The 25153-nt window shown below is 31.4% G+C and overlaps 1 protein-coding gene across 1 annotated transcript; it reads right to left on the bottom strand.

Moving 5' to 3' along the window:
- Positions 1–11771: 11771 nt before the first annotated feature.
- On the bottom strand, positions 11772–24859 carry APE1 (acclimation of photosynthesis to environment). The gene is made up of 9 exons (XM_068646080.2): positions 24534–24859; positions 23505–23551; positions 23315–23417; positions 23039–23125; positions 19969–20052; positions 16347–16400; positions 13601–13681; positions 12547–12592; positions 11772–11977 (listed from the first exon to the last, which is right to left on the bottom strand). Exons 1-9 carry the CDS (start codon positions 24777–24779, stop codon positions 11907–11909), a joined length of 819 nt encoding a protein of 272 aa, XP_068502181.2. The 5' UTR covers positions 24780–24859; the 3' UTR covers positions 11772–11906.
- Between the last annotated feature and the right edge of the window lie 294 nt (positions 24860–25153).

Raw genomic sequence — 25153 nt, 5'->3', positions numbered from 1 at the left:
TTTTTTTTTCTTTCAAATAAAGCATTTATTGTATTAAAAATACCAATGTCATTTAATGCCTTTTTTAAGTAGTCAAAAAAGTATTTAATATAATACTTTAACTAGTATCGACAGAATCACTTAACTGTTTTCACCTTTTAATTTCGAAGTGTCACATTGTTTTCAATGTATTTCTTATTTTCAAAGATTTGATAAAAAAAACAGAGAAGTTTAGAAAATATATTTTTAATATTTTTTGTATTTGGAAACAGGAAATGAATTTTAAAAAACGGTATTTTTGTAACCAAAAAGTAAGAAGATAATGAAAATGCTAGTAAATAATTAGGATATTTTTGGACAAACTTTTCGTAGAATAGTTTCTAAGAAAGAGAGAAAAATAAGAAGAATAAAATCCAAGTAAATAAAATTTAATATAAATAAATTTAAGAAATAATATTTTATTTTTAGTAGTATGTTGCAATCATATGGATTTTTTTAGATGATATAATAATTATATAATTTATTTTATTTTATGTTCTACTTATTTTTTATGACAATTATATAGTTTATTTTTATTTTTATATTCTTTTTGTTAACTTGGTCAGATGTGTCATATTAATTTGTTGTATTTTTATATTTTAAATTAATTTAAATTTTTTATTTTTCTTATACTCCAAAAAAATTAATTTATTATTGAATATATTTATCAAATTTGAAGTAATAATTTTAATATTATATTTTAATTTAAAAGATGAAAAAAATCGTTAAAAAAATTAAACAAAAAATTAAGAATAATCAAAATCATTTCATCACATTGAATCAAAATAGAATGTACCTATATCAACACAGACTTCATTATTGGAAGAATAAAATAATCTAATACATATCCAACTCATCTTTAACATTTTCATCTTAATAAATTGAACTACTTACACTATAAGAAAATCATGAAATAGAAACTAATTTTAGAAACAAAAAATAATTAGTTGTTATAGTGACTAGATTTGAAACCAGTTTATAAACTAAAAAAACTTTTGGTTTCTAAATTAGTTTCTATTATGTTAAATGGTTTCTAAATTGGTATCTAATTAACTATCAAAGTTTTTGCTACCAAATTTAGAATCTAAATAATTGGTAGTTAAAACCTTGGTAGCCAATTAGATACTAATTTAGAAACTATTTAACAATAATAGAAACTAATTTAGAAACCAATTTATTTTAGTTTCTAAAATGGTTTCTAATTTAGTCACTATAGTAATTAATTATTCTTGGTCTTTGAAATTTGTTTTTATTTCATGATTTTCTCATAGTGTTATTAGAAACGACTTTTATAGATAACTCTACATATTTTTGAGAATGAATTATATGATTAAAGAAAATAACAACAATAAGTTGTATTAAATAAAATATACATAGCTAATATCTAATAAAAAGCCAAAAATTGATTGAGCTAACTAGGAATATTTATAATACATCACTTTCCAATAAACGTGTGAATCCCCATCTAATTAGTTTAATGACTTACATTGAAACAATAATATCTCATAAAAAACATCTTAACTTACATTGAAACAGTAATATCTCATGAAAAACATATTAACTTACATTAAAACATAATATCTCATGAAAAACATCTTAAGCAACTTTTAGAATCTTTCTACATCACAATAATGTGAAAATTCCTTAAGCACAAAGAACACAAATAACAGAGGAAATATACTCCAGCCTCGATCAAAATCGATCAGAGAAAAATTTCCACCAGACCCTACAAAACACAATAAAAACATTTTCTATTATAATTTTAATCATATCACAAGTTATAAACAAATAAAAGGTCCATCATGTTAAAAATAATGTTAGCAACACGTTACTTCTAACACACGGTATTAGATAAATTTATATTTGTCTCATAAATACAACACCAATACTCCATTAGTGAAAAAAGACACATACAATTTATCTAAACCAATGAGTGTATTGACCAACAACTATGCTATTAAGAACAATTTACATAAGACCCATGTGCTAACTATAAAAAAAGTCTCATAAACTTATTTCACTTAAAAGTCCATATGAAACTTTGTGACGATTGAGTCTTTTAGTCATTCATCCAAGGTAGAAAAGAAAAATGTAACTTAGTAGTTATGGTTTAGTCGATAATGTAATGTCCTAAAATGTAAGATTTGAATATGACATCTATATTAAGGTTCTTATAAAATATTACATTATAAATCTGAAAGTATCTTAAATGACTTCTTGGAACCCAATTTCATTTTCATTATACTTATTTAATAGATAAAATAATGGTAATTAATAGAATGCATGTAAGCATTATCCTAAAATTTAAGAAATGAACTCACCTTAAGAAAATATACTTATTAGTCTTTTTTTTCTTCTCGCCATTAACATACCCGTGTTCTTCTTGTACACTAGTAATTTCATCTTGTATTGTAATATCTGCATGTTGTTTTCTTTTAGAAAACTTGCTAGAATCCGAATCACAATACTATAATTATTTCAAATGGATTTTGAGAGTTACCTTGGAGAAGAAGAATATTGTAACTTCTCAAATTCCATAGTGCTTTACCATTATCATCCAAAAATTTAAGTTTGATTCTCAAAACAGTCTCGGTAACATGTACAAATAACAAATACTTAGAATAACAAAAACATTAAATTCTTATAATATATCAAGCAATAATATGTATCCAAATATTCCATCTTAATATATTTATGAAACCATTTCTTATATATTCTCAAAAATAAATGTTTTTCTGAAAAAAATAAATTTACAAATAAGCATTCAAACTATAATCTAAAGTCTAAGTTGAAACAAGCATGCAAACTAATTCAAATCAAATGTAATTAATTGATTGAGGAAATATGAAGAAAAAGCAGGTTTAGATGAAAAGAACATACCATAAAAAATCAAATTAAATGCCATTTGTTCAACAAATACAAGAAAAGACCCCAATTCCAACTTTGTTTCTTCGTACATGATGTTCTATAAATATATAGGAAGACTAACCTACATATTATAAATATATTTAAATTGTTATTGTTTTAGATCAATTTTACAAAATTGAAAAAGTAATAGAAACAAATAGATGCAAAATAATATAAGTTTTTTTTAATTGAAAGCTTTGTTTTATAATATTTAATTTTTAGAGAAAATAACAAAAAGATACCTAAAATCCAACTTCAATGTTTTAAACAAATTCAAACTTATAATTTATTCTATAATATGAAAAAATATACTTTCTTGAGGTGATAAGTTTCTTATTTTCTTATTTTCTTATTTATTCAAAATAACATAAAAAAATTATTGGATGTGTAATTCATGCATGCATTTTATAAATGGTAAAGAGGTCAACTGAAAATAATTTATAGATACATTTCTTTGACTCTTTTTCAAGCATTTACATTTGCATGCAAACACTTCTTAGTTTCAAAACTATAATATTTATATGAAAAATTGTTTTGTTAAATTTTAGTCATTTAAATTGTTGAGTTAATCTAAATCTTACACTCGTAAATTAGTTCTTGCAAAACATTGGAAGGTTCGATCTTTCTTATTTTTAGAAAAAAGAAAAAAAAAATCAGTTTTAAATGAGAGTAAGAAAAATATAACTGAAAACAGTTGCAATCATGTGACCCAAATGGATGGAGCTAAACGAAAACTAACCGAGTTGATTGCTGAGTCGAATGAGTTGAATGACTCGGAAGAACTGGAGAAGAAAGTAACTCCCATATAAGATCCGTCCTTGTTAATTGCCTATCTGTTTTTCTTGTTTCTTCTTCTTTCTTTTATAATGAAACATTAGGAAGTTTCTAGAATGAATATTTTGTCTTAAAATTTTTTTTTAATTCAAAACTATTTTATAATATTTTAATTTAAAAAGAATAAAAATAATACTTAAAACCCAACTTCAGTGTTTCGAAAGGAAGAGAAATCATAAGAACATTATTTTCATTTATTTATGTTACTTTAGTTATATTTATTTCACCTTATTTTTACTGTTTTTTTAAACAAGAAAATAGGATGAAATACATGAAATTGTGGAATGAAAAATAAAGCTTGCATGAAGTGATAAGCTTATGTCTCTTACTAAAATGTTCATATAAGTTCAAAATGAAACAATTTCTAATATTATAAAAAATAAAAAACAAATAATATGTTAAATTCAGCACAAATATGAATATCAGGTAAATAAGCGTGTGTTTTTATTGAATTATGAACAAGTTGTTGAGTGCAACATTGGGAAAACGAAAATGCATGAGAAAAAGGATCACGGGAAAGACAGTAACAATAACTTTAATCTGAGGAATTTAAAAATACTTTAAATATTAATTAAAATAATTAAAATAATAATTAATATTTAAAATCTTAGTAGCTAATTAAATATCAATAATAAAAATTAAATTTTGTACTAGTCAAGAGTGTTTGGGACCTCGGTCCAAGTGTTTAGGTATGGTCAGCTCGATTGTGCGAGTTATGCCTAGCTCGGCCTGGACCGGGTATGAGCCCAAAAGTGTGTTACGAGGTCATTCGACAAGAACATTTGACGTGCACCGTGAGACCCGATAAAACTTGATCTCACACATATTTGCAACTGAGTATTATGCATAATGAGAATCGCGAGACATGTATTGTTGGGCTATGAAGGAAGTGAGGCCCCCACCTTGCAACAAATCATGGAGGCCACGAGGGCTCTCCAGGAGGCAAACGAAGAATATTGACGAGAGTAGGAGCAAATTCGAGAAGAGGTCAGGGCAGAGTAAGAGCGACTACGAGCGGAGGCTCGAGTTGACCAAGAACGTCTTCAAGCACGCCTTATGGCCTAGATCGTGGCCTCTCGAGCGACCATGGTGGAGCATGCACAAAATGTGGAGTTGCGTAGGACCAATGAGGAGTTGCGAACAGGGTCGACGTCCCGCTCGGGAACATTTCCCACATTTTTTATTAAGGGACGACCCCAAGCCGTTCTCTCAACAAATCATGGACGAGCCTGTGCCACCCATTTACATAACACCCAAGATCACCTTGTTCACTGGTGTAGATGATCTTGAGAATCACTTAAAGGAGTTCAGAGCTCAAATGATTCTCTCCGGGGGGTCTGACGCAATTCAATGTAAGATGTTCATGAGTACATTCACAGGGACAACCCTGCAATGGTTTAGTGGGATTTTGGATGGTCATATCACCTTTTTCCCCAGTTCTCTAGAATGTTTAAAGAGCAGTTCTCAGTGAATAAGGTCAATGCCCACAACCATGTGACTTGTTCAATGTTAAACAGAGCGAAGGGGAGTCGCTCAAGGCATACTTGAATAGATTTTGTGCAGTCCCCGTAAGACTTCAAACGCAAGATGAGGAGATGATGGTCACCGCTTTCCAACAAGGTATGTTAGCGAGCTCGTTCAGTGACTCTCTGATCAAGAACCTGACTCGTTAGAGAGCTACCGTCCATATTGAAGTTGAGGAGGCCATGCTTAGGAAAAATGGAAACTCATGATCGAAGCAACCCAAACTATTTTCTACATGAAAGACAAAAGTAACTATTTTGTAGCTTTAACATTCAGCTTTTGCTTCGTTCACCCGTTCCAACTTTTCTTTGCACTTGCATAATTTCTAACATACCAACTTTGTCTTTTGGAAATTTTATTTGAAAGCCACAAGCTACATGGAAGACTTGGTTAGTGGGGCTTTGTGCAGGTTGGTGTGGGAGGAAGGGGATAGTTTCAGTCACGTGTGGTGGAATTGGTAGTATTGTTTAGAACTAAGGATAGGTGGTTTCAAGGTTATTTTTTTTAATAATATTGATGAAATGGTGAAATTTTGTGAAAATTGGAATACGAAAATAGACTTTCAGAATACGTGTTTATGGAGCACACAATGTATTTTAGAATAGAGTTTCTAGAATTGTAAGGTAGATTATGGAAAACAAAATCAATAATAGTTTGGGAGTGTTTGTCATTGTATTCTAGAACCATCTTTCAGGAATAATATCAAGTACATTGTGAAAACAGTTTCTAGAACTTTTATAGATGCATTCCAAAATTTGAAGTTTCAGAGATTTTCAAAATTGTTGATCTAGAGGGTATGATGGTATATGTTTTAGAAAATCAACTTTAAAAAAGGAAAAATAAATTTCAAAATGAGAAATTCAAAATTGTGAATTTGAATTCTGAAAATATAATTTTGAAAGTGTAATTTTTATTCTAGAAACCTTATTTTGGAATAGAAAATTATATTTTCATAAAGTCATATTCACTATTTCATATTTCTCCAGAATTCATTTTTCTTATTCCAGAATTGACTTTCCAAAATGTATTAAGCTATAATGTTTTTTCTAACATGAATTGATTTTTTTTTGCAAAAATATTATGGATTACGAGTTTTACATGAAGATATCAAATGAGGTTGAAGTTTGTGAGAGTATAAATGATGTTGGGGATATAAATGATGTTGATGTTTATGGGGATATAAATAATATTAATATGGAGTACTCAATATCTTGTAATACATTAGATAATGAATGTAAAACACATGAATGTAAAACACATGAATGTAAAACACATGAATGTATTGATGTGTTTAGGACATATGAGGTAAAGGTTACTGCCACATAAGTATTTATAAGTTGTATTTGTGAAGCCTATTTGACGAATAAAATAGAAATTGCATAAGTTTTTGTAAGTATTCACTACTTTGATGATCTCCAAGTGGGTACAAAAATTATTTGAGTTTGACTTTGTTATTGTTATATTAAGGTAAGATACATAGAATGGGAACGAGGAAGGAAGACGTACACATTGTTGGGTTGTGAGATATGAGGTAAATACAAACGATATAAAAATAACTTAAAGCTTACTGAAAGCAGAAGTAGGAAATATAACTATCTTTTTATTGCGGTGGAAACTGGTAAAAGGTGGTGAAGGATTTATGAAATTACGTTGTGTCTCTCATAATCACAACTTGACAAATATGTTGGTAGATTAACAATTAATGAGAAATCCATGCTTTTTATATGACAAAGAGTTCAGATAAACCTAGAAATATTTTGCTAACAATGAAGGAGCATAATGATAATAATGTAATCACCATAAAGAAAGTTTATAATGCCCTTACTGATGCAAGTCGTTCTTGCATTTCTTTAGATCTTCTCCGTGAAAGATGAACTATGGCGGAAGCGTTTTGAGGAATGGAGTAGTCGTGTTTTGTGAGATGGAGATGAAGGTTAGAGTTCCTAGAGTAAGGTTGGGCCAACACTTAGAAGGAGTCTAGAGAGTATCTTAAAAAAGACTACTCTAGAGAGAACCATGACAGGTACAAAGTTTGCAAGAAATTGAGCAGAATTTCTGTATCCAAATCAAAGTTGAAAATACAAGAGAATGTATGTCCTATTTATAGGAAAGGGAAACTTGCATTGCAAGTTTCACAAACTCTAAACCTAACCTTAACTTATGGAGCAAGTTTCCCATAAGTCTCATAATTGGAATTTAAGGTTAGGTTATTAAACCTATTTTATCCATGGCCTAAATACAATGTTCAAAATAAATCCCTATGCAACTTGGTGTAAAATATAAGGTCCAAAATTAAAACTAGTCTACTTTTTACAAATATTTACAAGGCTAAGAATAAAATATCTTATGTAAAGCTTTATATTCTATGCTCTTAGCTTGGGTTGTGGTGACTAGATATGTTGGGATGGTCCTCCATCACTTATTGTGTATCAAAGATCGAAAAGAGCTTATAGAATTGAAATGCAACAATTGAGGATATTACTTTAGCGAGACATGTATCTTTGTTGGTGTAGGTTTAATAAGGGTACGAACATGGTGCAAAATATATTTTAGACACATCATGATTCAGTAAAACTATTGAATTTGTTTAACATTATGTTGATGATAGATAGTACCTACAAAACTAACAGGTACAAGATGCCCTTATTTGAGGATACTCAACAAGGTTGACTTTCTTTGGTGCATTTGTTTTACTGGCTCTGAACATGAAATAACTTTGTGTGGGCCCTTAAGAGATTGAAAGAGTTGTTTATGAGAGTTGATGCATACCATAGGGTTATAGTTAGTGATAGTTGCTCTGATGAATACATGTTGTGTTTTTCAAAGCTTGTAATTTGCTATGTCACTTTCACATTGATAAAATATAAAAGTAAAGTGTAAAATGTAAAATGTTATTACATCCATTCAAAGGCATAAAATCAAAAGATATAAGTTTGGGGATTTGTTCTGGATTGCAATCATGTAGAAGGATTTCAACATCGTGTTTAGGAATTCGAAGATCGTTGTTGGTATGATTGACAAGTTGGTTGTTGAAAACTTGACTTACTAAGCCTCTGATAGTTAAAGTTTGCACAAAGTTAATAACAATATGACACACAATATGAATCATTAGACTGCTTATAATATGGTTCATAGTTATAATGTTGACCATGATAAAATTAAGAGTAATTATGTAAACTTATTATTAAAAGAAAATAAATACATATATAATGCGAAGGAAATGAAACAAATAAAAGAACCAAATTGTAAACTCCTTAGACAATCTAAAAACTCAAAAAAAAAAAAAAAAGTCTACATATAAGACTATTTATAACGAATCGTCTAATCAAGACCTTTAAGTAAAATCGTCTAGTAAACAAAAAAATCCTAAGAAAACGAACATAAATAAAAGAGAAAATCAACAATAGGAACATAATGAGATGGTGTCCCTTAGCAACAATGCCAATTTGATGTATTGGTTTAGTTGTGTCTAGTTTTCAAAATAAAACTAAACTTTCCCTAATGTAATATAGGTCGAATCCCCGAAGACACATTCAATATATCACACTTCCACTACTTCATAATCTCCTTAATATAATTAAAATTTGGGGGAAGAAAGGAAATTGGAATGAAAGACAAATTAGAACATAAAATAGAGTGAATAATATATTGTCTATACACAATTATCTAGTAAACCATCTATCAACACAAGAAATATAAAGAATTGAAATGTAGATGAAAAAAAATATAAAAGACATGAAAATAATCTACAATGAAAACTAAAACATAAAAAAGTCCATGAAAAAGAAGTTAAGTACAATTATTAAAGTGTCTAGTCAACAATTTCTTACTAGACCGTGTAATGATTCTACAGAAAAAGAAAAAAAGAGCGTTTAAGAGTAAATCATAGAAAAGTAAATGGCTAATAAAAAAAAAATGATTGTAATGTAAGGTGCAGGAAAACTAAATGGTTGAAATGTAAATTGTAGGAAACATAAACTAAAAAAAATATAAAGTGAAGAAACTTAGAAATGAGAATGTAAAACAAAGCATAAGTAGAAATATAAATTGTGATTGAATTAATCATGAAACAGAAGCAAATTGAGCGTGTAAAATATAAAAAAGAAAAAGTAAAATGAGAGAGAAAGGAGAAAGAGAGAAAGGGAATGAATAGAAAGTAATGGAAATTTTGAATTTCCTAAGAGCATTTATAACTATGCTTCTAGGTATCTCTCCAATTAAAAGTAAGGAGGGAGTGAGGTTGAGCTCTTTTTATATTAATCTTAATAAACTTATGTGTGTTCTATTAATCTTTTGTCTATTTTGAATTATACATTATTGTACTTTTTTTTTATATATTGTTTCATTTATTTATTTATTTTAAGGCTTATAAAGATCTCAAATTTTTGTGTGTTTTCCTTTGATTTGTACATGTGGTACAAATAGAAATAGAAGCAAAACCTACTTAACAAGAGATGTTCAGGAAGATTTTGAAAAATCTTTTTTAAAACTGACTCATGAAAAATTTAATAAATAAAATTTAATAAATGTATAAAATATATGAATAATTCTATATCCTGATGTATAACTCTTACTAATATATATTTTTGGAATATATTGTGAAAATTTACAAAAAATATGAAATTATTGTTACAGTGTGGGACTAAAACTATAAAATGATAACTAATGACAATTTTTCACACTATTGAGGGAAATTTTGTCAAAAACCAAGAAAGGTGTCTTTCCTCGCTCTTCAAGCTCTTCTTATGTTGTAGCTTCCTCGTGCATTATCGGAGGACTATTAATACCTAAAAGTGGTCTACTTATGTTTACACAAAATCCTACAATTTAAAGAAAAAAATATACACCTATACAATTTATACTAGACTAAGAAGAAGAAAGAAAATCCCAATATTTTATTCTTTAAGCGGAGAGTCTTTCTCCATGAAACTTCATCTTCTTCTATCCTGATGAAATTCTGATTGACAGAGGACATACTAAACCAGCCAAACCTTTTAGGAGGATGACCAAAACATACATAGGACTCCAAACTTGGTCAGACACATTCTTTTATTCCTCAAAGGATCCTCAAGAGAAGAATACTTGAGCATAGACTAAAATATCAAGTATTCTTTTTTTTAGTCTTTTATAAGACATGATTAAATGTAATAAATTGAGTTTCTGGCCCAAGAAAAATAACCTAGCTTAGACTCCTAGAAACCCTAGCTAGAGGAGACATGTGATCACACTCTCCATATTAAGCACATGCTTAAATGTGAAAGCATAACTCTCTTAGATCTGCTTTTAGTGACATGAAATAGGTGCCTACACATGTTTAATTTGAATTTTGAATTTTTCTCCACACACTAAGCTCACTGAACCTCATTCTATAAATAAGTATTGACTCTTGTAATAAACAAGATATTTTGAGAAAATAAACTCAAACAGAATTCAATGAAAATATATTTAACCCTTCTTAAAAAGGGCCACAATTAAAAGGAAAGAAGAAGATGAAACTTCAAAGGAGAAAACTCTATGATAAAATATTATAAATTTTCTTTCTTCTTAATTTTGCGAAAGTTATATAGGTATACATATTTTTTTGTAAATTTTTTTAGGATTTTTTGGAAGATGTATTTGGGCTTTAGTTTTGACCAAGTACATGAGAAGGTGACTTTCACAACTAGAGAAAAAAAAAGGCTTGATGAGTAAATCTCAAACCTTCCTTAGGAGAGGATAAAAAAGCTTTTATATGAAGCTTGGTTAGTAGAAAAATTTTCAGTCAACCTTTAAGTTTCGTTGTTAATAAAGAGGATTTGTCATAGGATAAAGAGGAAAGTCTTCACTAGGACAAATTATTATTGAAAGAAATATTGTTATAGGTTGTATAATTGTCTTGTGATGAAATTAGATAAATTAAGTCACAAATAAAGAGTTAAATTGTAGTTGAAAAAATTGTCAAGAGAAAAAATGGACCGAGTTACAATCATAGTGTTTGAACTTCTATGATCTTAAGTTAAAAGAGATACATTTTGACTATCACTTATATCTAGAAACTTCTGTCATTGACACTGATAAACTAGACATAACCGAGGTGTGTAAACAAGTATAAAAACAAAGCATTCAGTGCCTCCATCTATGACATGTTACATGTGCCCTTGTGTTCGTGACAACATAAAACATTTTTGAAAAGATTTGTAAATTTCTTTATAAAACTTTTCGACAACCCTCTGTCAATAACTATTACACATAATTACCTGAAGTTTTTAAAAGTCAAATTTAAACTGTACTCAACTCATCTCTAGAACTAATAGTTTATTTTAGTTAGGAGAGAAACACATTTGTATGATAGGGTGAGAGAAAAAACTTTTTGAGTGCAGGAAGAAAATGCTATTACCAAATTGCCGAAATCGAACAATTTGACATGCCATGTTTTAAACAATTCTCAAACTAGTTTCCAAGTTTTATATCAAATGTTAAATAGCATAAATAATGTGATATTCAGTTACTAGTCACTTTTAAATTGCTATTTTTATTTTCTTTTAATGTCAAAATTTACAGTTGATTAAATAATAACTCGATACTTTTGAACATAACATTTTTACATACATGAGACAAGGAAGAGGATCAAATGGTCCAGAGCTTCATGAAGGTGAAGTATTGGGGTCTGTAGCGGAGATAAGTCGAACCTCATATAAGTCCTTTTCGCCCTTACCTGCACCCAATTATTATGTCAGAATGTATTCACTCTTGCTACACATTGTCACACTTTGCATTTTAATGCATTAAACTATTCACTTAGTTTCTATAGTTTTCCTCATTTTAAGTTTTCGTCCTTATACAAGAAAATTGAAAGTTTTGGTACCTACACATGACTTGAAGTTTTGGTCCCTATTATTACCACGGTTAAATGCTGCTTCTGCTACTAACACAGTTACAAAATTTTCTGAAATGTATAGCAAGTTTACAGTCAGAATTTTTATACCAGTTTTACACTCCAAAAATGTTTGGTAGCAATGTTAACACCATCATTGTTAGCCACATTAATAACAATGTTAATGACTAGGACCAAAACCTAATTTCTATGCATGTGTTGGGACTAAATTACAATTTTCTCATTTAGAGACTAGAAATTAAAATGGAACCACCGTAGCGACCAAATGAAGATTAGCATACAAGCAGTTTAGCAATTTTAAATACTAGCACACACTAGTCTCATTTTTTAGACTAATTTTAAGTATCAGCAATTTAGCACACAAGCAAAGTTTGATTTTTCAAACTCACCAATTTCAGCTGTAATTCCTGGCCCAAAGAATGAAGCAAATTTGGCCTGAACAATTGAAGATTGAGAAATAGTTAGCATCAATATATTTTGATATTAAAACCCTTGAGGATTTAAGAATTGCAGTAAATATGAAATGGATTAATTAAATTTCGAAAGCAGTGGTAGGCCAAAGTTAAATTAGAGCTTTCTGTCAGTGTATAATATGGTTTGGTTATGAATAGCATAGGGATAACCTGTTATGAAAAGTACGTTTTATCTCTTGAGAATTGCTTTAACTTCTATGCCATTTTGGAGTTAATAAAGTGCAGCATAAACCCCGAGGAGTTGAGGTTTCTTTTTTTATTATCTTTTTATCAATTGGGTTCCTCTCTTCATCACCCCATGAAAAATGGCCTATTGGGTTCATAACTATTCTTCGTATTATAGAATGTTTAACTAGCCATCATTATACCCAAATTCTTCTGACCAATATTTCCCACTCGTCCGGATGTTACTCTGTTTTGGATATCTCAGGTTGGGATCGGTTTATCTTACTCCCTACCCAACTAAATTTTTTGACAGGGTCTTTTTTTGGTAGATTAAATAGTATATAGTTAATATTACGAAACAAATATGATCAACATATGCAAAATATTATTCATTAAGTAGTAAGTCTCATTGTTAACACGTATTAAAATATATAAATTTTAACAGAATACTGGACACCGCTCTGGGTAGACAAGCTGAAATATAACCCAAACCTGCTGCCAAAAACATTACAAGTATAATTCTAAAACCCACATATGTCAAATTAATTTAAGGCAATGAGATTTAGGTTGTGGTATTCCTGTTCTTTGATTCTTCTATTTTTATTTTCTCTTCTGAGTTCTTTTAAATTCCCCATCCCGCCCTGCCAAATAGAGTACAAGGAAAAGACCTCACGAGCTATCTAGTTTCTAGCACTTGTGCTCTCTCGAAGATCCAAATAGTCCCATCATCTTCACGAACATGCATAAAAATTAATACAAAATTTATTTAATTAAAACATAAGCTCCAGGAAACATAGCGGAATACCTGTCTTTGTTCAAAATCTGACAACTGCAGAGCCTTGGCCTCAAAAACCAAAACCAGACAGTATTTACCATCTTGTGTGACCTAAGATATAACCACATCAAGAAACAGGATTAATAGGGGAATGAAAAGAGTCTAATAAAACAATGATCCCAAAAATAATATGCTTGATGCGTTCAGAATATTACCAAAAGCTTGAGCAACTAAAATGGGTTATGGAATCCCTTATAGAATCTTACAATAGAGGGTTTTTGTACTAATGACAAAAGTTTGAGCAACCAAAACGGATTAGGTAGGCCATTCTACTTAAATGGAAAAACAATATTGACGGGACCCAATCTTAGAACAAAGAATAGCTGCTGGAGACTAGAGCCTGTCTATTGGCAGTACTCATTCACAGAAAAATCTTGAAACATTTAAAATAATAGATACGTTCTATAAAAGATGGAGTGGTTAACAAAAAGATAGCACAAGCACCAAATGTGTAGAAATAAAAAGAATTCAAAACAACTCCTATTTTGGCTTTAAATTACTAAATTTCAAGTGGTTTAAAATATACTTTCAATGCCAATCTAAATGCACCAAGAAGTGAATTAATCAAAGAATTACCTGTAGCTTTTATACCCTGAACCAACAAAAATACTGAGACAACACAAGAAATTTAGTTGAATCTGATGGTGCTCAAAAGCCAACCCGGGTGCTTGAGTTTAATTAAAATGAATCTTATGAGAGGGTACTCAGAGTGCTGAGGTCACTCTGAGGTGGCCTATGGGTAAGGGGATAAGGATAGAGGTTAAAGCTTAAGATATAAACAAGACTCCATGATAAACTAATAGAATGATAGACAAATGAAGCCAAGGTAGACAAAAGAATATGAATGAAACTTCAAATTTTCATGATATATATAGAAGGATGGACATGAACTAGTACTATGTAAGTGTTAGATCAAAGTTTAACACACCCTTTGATTAGTTTTAATTTTGTACTTGAACAATAAAGTATAAAATATAATTTGGTTAACATCACATCATATCGGATGCAAATGTTTAGTTTAGCCTAACAAACACAAGTTGTGCGGTTTAACATGTGCAAAAGCCTTAAGCATGCTCTTCATTAGATAAAACTTTTGCTTGAACAAATGCGAGTGAGTATACTTTGTCTCTCTGACAACTCAAACCTTGAGCATTTCATGGTGTCCATCAAACTTATAAATGCCTATTTTATGCTTGTAGAGAATGTTCGTTTCTTCATTATGTCAAGAGGATCTCGCAACGTTTTTTTCAATATCAAAGATCCCTTGAAGAATGTGCTGAAAGTTACTACACGCAAACAACTTTTTTGGAAAAGACGGGATATATGTGCTAGAGAGTTAGCTAGTTGTATCAGACCTCGAACTTTTCTTAAAAGGTCGAAAAAAGCAACCTGCCTAGGCCTGTGAAGCTCTATCGTGTTCCAGTAGTGTTGCCAAAGAAGCCTCACGCATTTAATGCTAAAGACAAGAGCATTTAATTGTGTCCCAACGCTTCAAGCGTGCTCAGACGCAAGAAGAAGCAGTAATAGAAGAAGACCCTCATCATGAATGGCTTTTTTGTTCTCATCTCTATATAAGGAATATATTTTCGAAAATGGAAGATTGATGAAAATCTTGCAACAAGAATGAGAACAAGCTCTTTTAATCTTTAGAAATCCTTAGCCTTGTAATTGTGACGATGAACACAATTTGTGTTCATAGCCATCTAGAAGAGTGCATAAACCTTGTATACGTAGAAAGCGTAACCTCTCTTTCTAGTGAACAAACTTGTGTTCTCCTAGATCACTCTCTTTGTAAACCTTTTTGTTTTAGCTAAAAGTGGTTGTTGTCCAAACAATACCTAGTCTTCAAAGTAGCTGTGTTTCAAACAATACTCGGTGGTTTAACCAAGAGTGACCGAATTCCAAACAATACTCGATTTTAGACAAGAGTGTTTGCGCTCCAAACAATACTTAGTTTTAACAATGAGTGATTGCATTCCAAACAATACTCAGTTTTAGCCAAGAGTGGTTGTGTTCCAAACAAAACTTGATCCTAGCTAAGGGTGATTGTGTTCCAAACAAAACTTAGGGTTGTTAACTAGGAGTGATCGAGTGTCCAAAGAATACTCGTGTTGTTTTAGACAAGATTGGTTGAGGTCTAAACAATACTCACTTGTATCTTCGTAGTTACTCTTATTGAAACTTGATTCTGTTGACCAGGAACTAGATGTAGTCTTGATTATCAGACAAACTAACATAAAAATACCTTGAGTAAGTCTTTCTTAAACTCACATTGTATTGTTATTTATCTGCAACTAATCAAAGGAGAGTTTTATGAAAATAAGTCTTTTGGAAAGCATTTTTAAATAGTTCATCTGTCAAACTTATAGTTGTGTCTACCATTCTTCATCGGATGCAATCTCTTAAGAAAACTACCACACAAATCGTTTGTCAAGTATAAACTTTATTTGTTTACGTCAATCAGACAAAGCTTTAAGAAAAGTTTTTGAAAATTTTAAAACACAATTTAACTTTTTCTTCTTATGTTTTGACCTATTTTCCACAACAAGTTAATACATTCTACAAAATTTTCTTTTGAAGTAAAATGAGGTATATGCTATTCTTTTATTTTCCTGTATTTGCAACGGATGTTGTCACTAATATGAACAAATATGTTCATAATGAGACTTAAATATTAGAATTGATTGGTGAATAAATGTAAAATTGACAAACATACTTCTTCTCGAATCAGTTGTAGAACAGGAGCACTTCTCCTTGGTATTCCTCCTCCCTGAAACAAAAGACAAATAAAATTGATATGATGTTTTGGAACTAAAGAACATATTACCATTTGCAAAAGAAAGATCAAATCCCACATGAAATAAAGGCTTATTTGATGCATGAACATGATACATGTTCAGATACAATATGTACTTAATAAGTGATATAATTATTCTAAAATATATAAGAAAAGATATGTGCGAGATACATATCTAAATATTATAAAAATTTATAAAACATAATATATAAAAGCATTCGGAAAATCCAAACTAGGAAACATACTTGGACATTATTAAAAGCAAAATAAAAATTATAATTTGGTGTCATTATAAATTACTTTATGTTAGAATATAATTAGTTATTAGTTGTTACAAGGATCATTGATTCCTAATTATTAGACAAAGAATTTATTGTAATTGATTCCGTAAATTGGTATAAATAACACACAACATTCAGATAACACTTTTTATATGCTATCAGTAGTTGAGGTTTTTTTTTTCCGAGAAGGCCCTAATTTTTTCTTTCAAGTGTACAGTACCCATGATCTGCAAAAGGCTCTAATTTCTCTTAGGTGAACACTACCTAAGACTATTGCGTGCCCTTATCCTCCATTACCGAGTGTTGTTTTCCTTTGGTGATCATTGCGACAAGAACCACCCTCTTCCAACACATTTTCTAAGTAACAACGCCACTTATGTTGGCTATAAATATCTCAAAATGGTATTGTGAACAAGTTGTACTATTTGTTACTTATCTCATCAATAGAACACCTTCTCAAATTCTTAACATCAACATCGCACATGCCACCTTTCAAACTTTTAAACCAACTAGTTGCATGCTCTCCTCACCCCGCTTAAAGGAATTTGGATGATCAACATTTGTTCATGATACTAATCCTCATTGCGACAAACTTGACCCAAAATCCATTAAATGCATTGGTTTTGGCTACCCACTTCACCAAAAAAGTGTTACTCTCTCTCAACCAAAAGATATTACCTCATCATGGATGCTACTTATATAAAAACTAGCCTTTTACACCAAAGTTGAAATTTAGGGGGAGAAGACACTAACCACACTTGAGGTATCAAAATTCTAAATTTTGGGACAAGAAAAGATCAACATAACTAAACCTACCTCATCAAGGAATTACAAAAACTATCTCAATAGCTTTGGAAGCACTAGAAGAAATCCAAATAACAAAACCAAGGACAACAAACTCTCATGAACCAAACCAAGGTCCAACTACACAAGATAATGACATGTGGGTTTACTTTAGGAAGAAGAAAACCCAAAAGGAGGTAGGATCAAACACAACTCCTAAGCCAAACCATGAAATCAACCTGCTCCAAGAAACAAGGTTCACTTAGGTAATTCTTTCTCAATTCTAAATTTGTCTCTCAAAATATTGGTGACATTTGCCTATTTCCATGAGAAAAGGGGTGAGAACCTACACTCAACACCCCATTGAGAGTTATGTATCATATGGTAAGTTGACACAAGGATAAAGGCATTTCCAACTTCACTTGATAACACCCAAATTCCAAGAAATATTCAAGATCTCTCCTACACCCCAAATGGGTTGCAACTATGACAAACAAGATCCAAGTATTGGTGAAAAATGGAACTTTAGATCATTATACTACCTGAAGGAAAGAAGACTGTTGGTTACAAAGTGGATATTTTTCATTAAATACGATCGTCATAGGAGTTTAAATTGGCACAAAGCCCGATTGGTGGCAAAGGGATCCACCCAATCATATGTTGTGTGCTATGAAGAAACATTTGTTGTGGTGGGCAAACTTAATTCTGTTGAGTCATTTTATCCTTACTTGCAAATCTGGATTGGTCAATACACTAGTTAGACATAAAGAATGGCTTTCTAAATGGTGAGTTAGAAGAAGTGTTTATGCCAATTCCACCAGGACTTGAATCATCTAGCACCTCAAATAAGGTATGTAGGCTTTGAATATCCTTGTATGGTCTCAAACAATCCTCAAGAGCTTAGTTTGATATGTTGACTCAAGTTGTTAAGAAAGATGGATTCACCCAATGCCAATCAGACCCTACCATATTTGTCAATCACTCTTCAAAAGGAAAGATGACCAAGTTTATTGTTAATGTTGATGATATAGTTATCATATAGGGGATATTCATGACTACATTAGGCACCTAAAGGGACTATTAGCTAAAGAGTTTGAGGTTGAAGACTTGGAACAACTAAAGTACTTCTTAGGGATGAAAGTAGCCAAACTAAGAATGGGATCTATCTCTCTTAACCTAAGTAAATGTTGGACCAACTTCAAGAAACTGGGATGCTAGGGTGTAAGGCAAGGCAACTTACATTCCAATAGAACCAAAAAAAGATGCAAGTTCGCACATACAAGTCCTATAGTCGGTAAAAAGATAGGTACCAAAGCCTAGTTGGAAAACTAATCTACCTAACCCACACTAGACCTGCATTGGGTTTGTTGTCAGCATGGTAAGTCAATTCATGATAAACCCAATTGACATTCACATGAAGGTTGTGAATAGAATCTTGCAATACCTCAAAGGTCCTCGATGAAAAGGCGCCTAGTTCAAAGAACAATTCAAATAAGGGCATAGAAGTCTATACAAACCCAAATTGGGAAGGTTGTGCTTAAGATAAAAAATTGACCACTAGATATTGTTTCTTTGTATGGGAAACATAGTCGTTTGGAGGAGTAAGAAGCAACCCATGGTGGCAAGAAGTAGTATTGCAGAAAAATATAGAGCCATGACACATGAAACTTGTGAAGGAGTTTAGCTGAAGAGAGAGTACTAGATGAACTCAAGATTCCCACAGATTACACAATGAGACTACTATGTGACAAGAAGGTTGCCACTAGCATTGCAAAATACCCACTCCACCACAATAGAATAAAGCATGAGGAAATTTATCAAAGCATTTCATAAAGGAAAAGATTAATCATAATATCATAAAGATTGATCACATACCATCATTCAACCTAAAAGAAAAATTCTAACTAAAGCTCTTCCAAGGCACACCTATAAGAATATTAGATTCAATCTAGGTATAATAGATATCTATCATACAAATTAAAGGAGGAGTGTTGGTGATTGTCTTGGGTAATCATGATCAATCAAAATCATGTGTTTATTTTGGCTAATCAGGATCATGCATCTCTAATTTGTACAGCCAGGATCCAAACGTATATTTTCTTTCCTTTTTTAGTCACAACTATTACAGTAAATTTGTCTCTCCTGGATTTAAGGCATAAAATTATTGAGTGTTATACTAAGTTTTTATTCCACATTATATTTTTTTTCATTAGTTAGATGAGCTCTTGTAGTCTATATAAACAAACCTCATCACTTGTAGAAACTCAGACATTGAATTCATAGTTTCCTTTCTCCTAATAATGTGGGACTTGGGTTTTTCCCAATAAGGCATGGAAGTGGGTTCTCATTTCAAACACACAAGTAGAGAAGAGGAAAGATGTGACTTTTATGCTTCATTTAAGTCCTCAAAATAAGAAAATAGAGAAATAGAAAATATATGTACGAAAAAAGATAATTCATTAATTCAAATAACATACTTGGCCATACTGGAATATTCGTTTCAATGCCTCATCCAAATGTTGCTCATCTCCATAGCGATACCTGGTGACATCACTCTTCACCTGTGAAAGCCCAAGATGGTTGTTACATCTAGTATTCAAAACACTTCAATTTAAAGGATGGAAAAAGTTAGTGAGTATTACTTCAGCTGATGTATTCCATTTATACATAAATATATATATATATATGTGTGTGTGTGTGTGTGTGTGTATATATGTGTGTGTGTGTATGGAAAAGGTCAGAACATGAACAATCAAAGGAAAACAACCACATCCTATGATACTTAATGCTTAAGCTGAATACAACCAAAGGAGCAACTGTTGTACAACAAATAATAAACAACTATTTAAAACTCCTGCTCAAATTGAAACATATAAATTGAATTCTACGTCCTCTTAAAACTTGGTTAGAATGTTTGCAAGTGTCAAAACTGTGTTGCTCACTATGTATTCTAGAAAGTTTTCTTTTTTTATTCTTTATTACAGGTGTATCTTGTTATTAAAACTAGGACTATGTATTTAAAAACAATCCCATAATTATAAGGATTGTTTCCTTAGAATTAGCTCTCTATATTTCCTAAAATAAACAATAGGCTCATGTATTTATAGGTCCAATGGCCTCATTATTGAAAAACAGAATAAATATATTATTCTTTCTAAATTTGAGATGGTATCAGTGCCCCTAGTCTTTGGGAGTCTCTGACTGTGTCTATCAACCCTAAAAACACAGCCTTCATTGTTGCGCCCCTTAAACATATTGCATCCTTCATTGTGCGCCACTCTGATCACTATTGCAGCCTTTATTGCTACATAATCCACCTATATGGATGAGAACATTTCATAATGGAAACTATGGACATTTCCCAAATTGATAGAGGATTGCAAAATGTCCAGTCCAGCCCACAGGTATGTGCTCTTTAACATATTCTAGTAAGTTTCCATTTTCAAAATCTTTCACAAACCTAAAGTGATATTGTCATCAGCAACAAATTATGATCGGGATCTGCAGCAGTTTGATGTGAAGAATTCATTCCTACATACCTTGATGAAGAAATATACATGGAAATGCCCCAAGCTATGAAGGACAGGTTGCTACTGGAATTGTTTGCAAGTTAAGAAAGTATGGGCTGAAACAATCCCCAAGAGCATGGTTTGGTAGATTTACCAAGGTTACGGTTACAAACAAAGTTAACGGGATCATACTTTATTTATCAAACATTCAGTTTCAAAGGAAGTAACAATATTGTTGGTGAATGTTGATGATATTATAGTAACTAGGAATAACAAAAGGGAGTAGCAAATGTCAAGGCAATGCCTTGGCATAGAATTTGAGATTAAGACATTGGGAAGACTTAAATATTTTTTGGGAATTGAAATGGCTCATTCAAAAAAGGAATCTTCATATTTCAACAAAAGTATATTATTGACTTGCTTAATGAAACACGGAAGACAATCTGCAAATCAGCTAGTACTCCTATTGATCCAAACATAAAGTTGGGAAATGCAGAGGAGGATATTGCAGTGGACAAAGAAATGTATAAACACTTGTTGCCAAACTTATTTACTTTTCTCACATTAGGCGAGACATTGCTTTTGTTGTGAGTCTAGTATGCCAATTTATGCACCAACCAAAGGAGGCTCATTTACAAGCTGCTCTTAGAATTGTTCAGTATTTAAAGGGACTCCAGGAAGAGGGATTTTATTTAAATGAAATAAGAGTGTAAGTCTAATGAAATAAGAGTGTAAGTCTTGAAGCGTATACTGATGCAGACTATGCAGGGTCAGTTGCGGATAGGAGATCAACTTCTGGATATTGCACCTTCCTTGGTGGAAACCTAGTGACTTGGAGGAGCAAAAAACAGAATGTAGTAGCCAGATAAAGTGTTGAAGCCAAATTTCGAGCAATGGCCCAAGGAATATGTGAACTTATGGCTGAAAATTATATTAGAAGACCTGAAGATAAAGTGTGATGTTATATTGTAATAATAAATTTGCGATTAGTATAGCTCACAACCCGATGCAACATGATAGAACTAAACATATTGAGATGGACAAACATTTTATCAAGGAAAAGCTACATAATGGCTTGATTAGCACCCTATATGTGTCCACTCAAAATCAACTTGCAAACATACTCACCAAAGGGTTGAACTGCATTTAACTTTGAAAGAATTATATCCAAACTGTGAATGGAGACTCACGAGCTTGAGGTGGAGTATCAAAACCGTGTTGCAGATTATATATTTTAGGAAGCTTTTTTATTCTTTATTACAGGTGTATCTTTCTTTAAAACTACGATTATGTACTTAAAAAATTCCCATAATTAGAGGGATTGTTTCCTTAGAACTAGCTCTCTATATTTCCTAAAATAAACAGCAAGTTCAGGTATTTATAGGTCAATGGCCTCATTATTGAAAAACAAAAGAAATATATTATTCTTTCTAAATTTGAGAGCAAGCTAGTCATGGAGCTAAAGAATTCAGTACTAAGTTCCTTGGACAATGACCTCTTCCTAACAAAATGATGATCAATTCTCATGTGTTTGGTTCTCTAGTGAAATACTAGATTGGAGTCAATATGAAGGATCGTTCGATTATCAATATCATACTAGAAGTTTGTTTGCTTAACTTCACAAAACTACAATTCCTGAAGGAGGTATGTAATTCACACAAGTTCAAAAGTGACCAAAGCCATAGAACAATTTGGTTAAATCTTGCAACATCAAATCAATCCACACTTTACTTATGAACTTAATGGTTATAAATCACTTTACTTGTGCATGTCAACAAATTAAATTGTAGAGCCTATGAATTCTACATTGAAAAATGACTATTTCACCTGAGCAATTACAAACGCGAACAAAGAAAAATACCACAATTGAGCATTTTAATCCTTGATATAAATGACTAGAACCTGGACAAGACATAGTGTGCCTCCTTTAATTACCTAATCTTGATTGCTCTTAGATAACTAGTTTAAAAGAAAAGTGCCAGGCGTCGTGGATTTGACACCAAGTTGGGCAGTAAGTATGAACCTAGGATGGTGTCACCTGTTTAAGAATTGGAGTTGCACATTTTTCCTGCAAGAGTTGAGCATCTGAATATGTGAGGCATGGGACTGGCTTTAGTTCTGCATACTGCAAAGGAGAGATGGCCAATTAGAAAGTATGAAGAATATGAAGAGTGCGTAACTCAGGAGCATCCACTAACACAAATATGCAAATAGAACTAGGAAAGGGAACACCTAACATGACTTATTTTGCACAACTTTATTACGATGAACATTCATCTTCTAAATTTATTCACATTGGTAAAACTTTCTTCACCTTGAGTGCCATTCCAATAATTGCTAGAGGAAAGCCATATGTTAACATTAAAGCTGACCATTCAGATCCAGGGAAAAGATTAAAATATGCCCCAAAACCATAGCTGCATGTAACAAAAAGGCCAGCATAATAAACAAAAGCACTTTGTATGAAATCAATGAAGAAAGTGAAAAAAGAAAATAATACTCACGACAAGAGTGAGAGTCCAACACCTAGACCAATCACACCAAAAGAAACCTGCAACAATTAAACAATATCCTGAGAATAAATAACCCTACACCACTAGTTAAAAAAAATATGCTAATGCTGGTAAATAATCATATAAAGCAGTGAAGGTGAGTAACATGAACCAGAACTTACAAAAATAAACAAGAGTTCCCTCAAAGAGTAGGAAAATATTACAGACAAACCACCAATTCACTGCCATATATAATTTGTCATTAGACAGATAGGAAGAGTTCACACTTGCAACTTGTGTGAATCCATTCACACAATAGTATACATCACCAATAACTCAATATTTCTTTTCAAATTCTCTGATCAAAAACTATAAATGCTTCACAAAATACTCATACGTAAAAAGTAAAGCACAAGATACTGAAATCTGCACTTGTCTCGTAAATTATGTACTACTAATTGTATTTGTTCCTACTCAAGATGAATTATAGTTCATTTATTATGAATCTGGTATTGTGAAACTAACAAAAAAGAGAAGATTATTAGATAAAAGTTTTAAAGCAACTAGACATGTCATTCATTACCTATATTTACAAGTTCTTTTAAACATTTACAGAATTTAATAAGTTATTTAAATAATGAACAATAAATAAATAAGATCTAGTTGCTTTAAATATCTTAAATACAAATATGTTATTTTTTTCACGAAATAAAAATTGAAATTAGTTTATCCGTGAATAATAAATAACCAATAGGTGGTAAAAAGTATCTTAAATAACAATTTTGAAAATGTATTTTTAACTTCTGCAAAAATAAACATTTATAAAAATATTCATGTTTATTTATTTAGAAGAACAATTATGAACTAAATCATCCAACTAGACAGGCCATAGGCTTATATTATATCACAAAATAAGCGGAAATAAACAGTAAATATATAAGTTGTTCAAAAGTCATCATAAGACTAGACCGGTCTAGTCCGGTTCGGTTCACTGATTAAGATAAGAGAAAGAAAACCGGAGCGAGGAACGAAAAGACCAACCTTAGAAACGGAGAAGCCATCGTCGGAAACCACGGAAGGTTGTGCGGAAGAAGAATCAACGGCTCTGGGAATGAGACTCAGCTTGGAGCCGCATAGCTTGGTGTTGCCATTGGACACAAATATGGATCGGAGCTGAACCGGAACCGGCCGTAAGCGAGTCGAGTTGCTGAGTCGGGGACGAGTTGAATGCGGAACAACAAGGCAGAGAAATCGGTGACCAGAGCAGACGGTGGCTCCACCTGGCATCGCAAACACACAACGGAAACGCACTTTTGCTTGCTTAAGTGCTTCGCTCTTTCTTCCTTTCTCAGCAACACAAACAGAAAAGAAAGTAAGAAGAAACGAGATGAAGAAGACGCTTCTCAACCGCCAAAATTTGAGGTACGTGTCTTCGTTATCTTTCAGATTATTTATATATAATAAATGAATAAATGTTCTCTTAAAAACATATTTTTAGGATAATAAAAAAAGTGTACATAATTAAAAAGTTAATAATATAATAATTATAGCAATATATTGTAGTTATATATAATAAGAGCTGGTATTTTTTTATGAGAGAAACTACTATTCATGATAGTGGATAGTTTCTTTATAAATTAATAAAATTAATTATACTTACA

The sequence above is a fragment of the Phaseolus vulgaris genome, chromosome 4 (assembly GCF_051622355.1).
Source record: "Phaseolus vulgaris cultivar YP4 chromosome 4, ASM5162235v1, whole genome shotgun sequence".
Lineage (NCBI taxonomy): Eukaryota > Viridiplantae > Streptophyta > Magnoliopsida > Fabales > Fabaceae > Phaseolus > Phaseolus vulgaris.
The sequence above is the reverse complement of the archived record's forward strand: the minus strand, read 5'-3'. Positions and strand labels throughout refer to the sequence as shown.

Coding starts and splice junctions, on each gene's coding strand:
- APE1 (XM_068646080.2), bottom strand. CDS start 24,779: ATGCCAGGTGGAGCCACCGTCTGCTCTGGTCACCGATTTCTCTGCCTT. Junction 23,126..23,314: donor TTATTGGAATGGCACTCAAG/GTGAAGAAAGTT, acceptor TCTCCTTTGCAG/TATGCAGAACTAAAGCCAGT. Junction 13,682..16,346: donor TACAACTGATTCGAGAAGAA/GTATGTTTGTCA, acceptor GTTATATCTTAG/GTCACACAAGATGGTAAATA.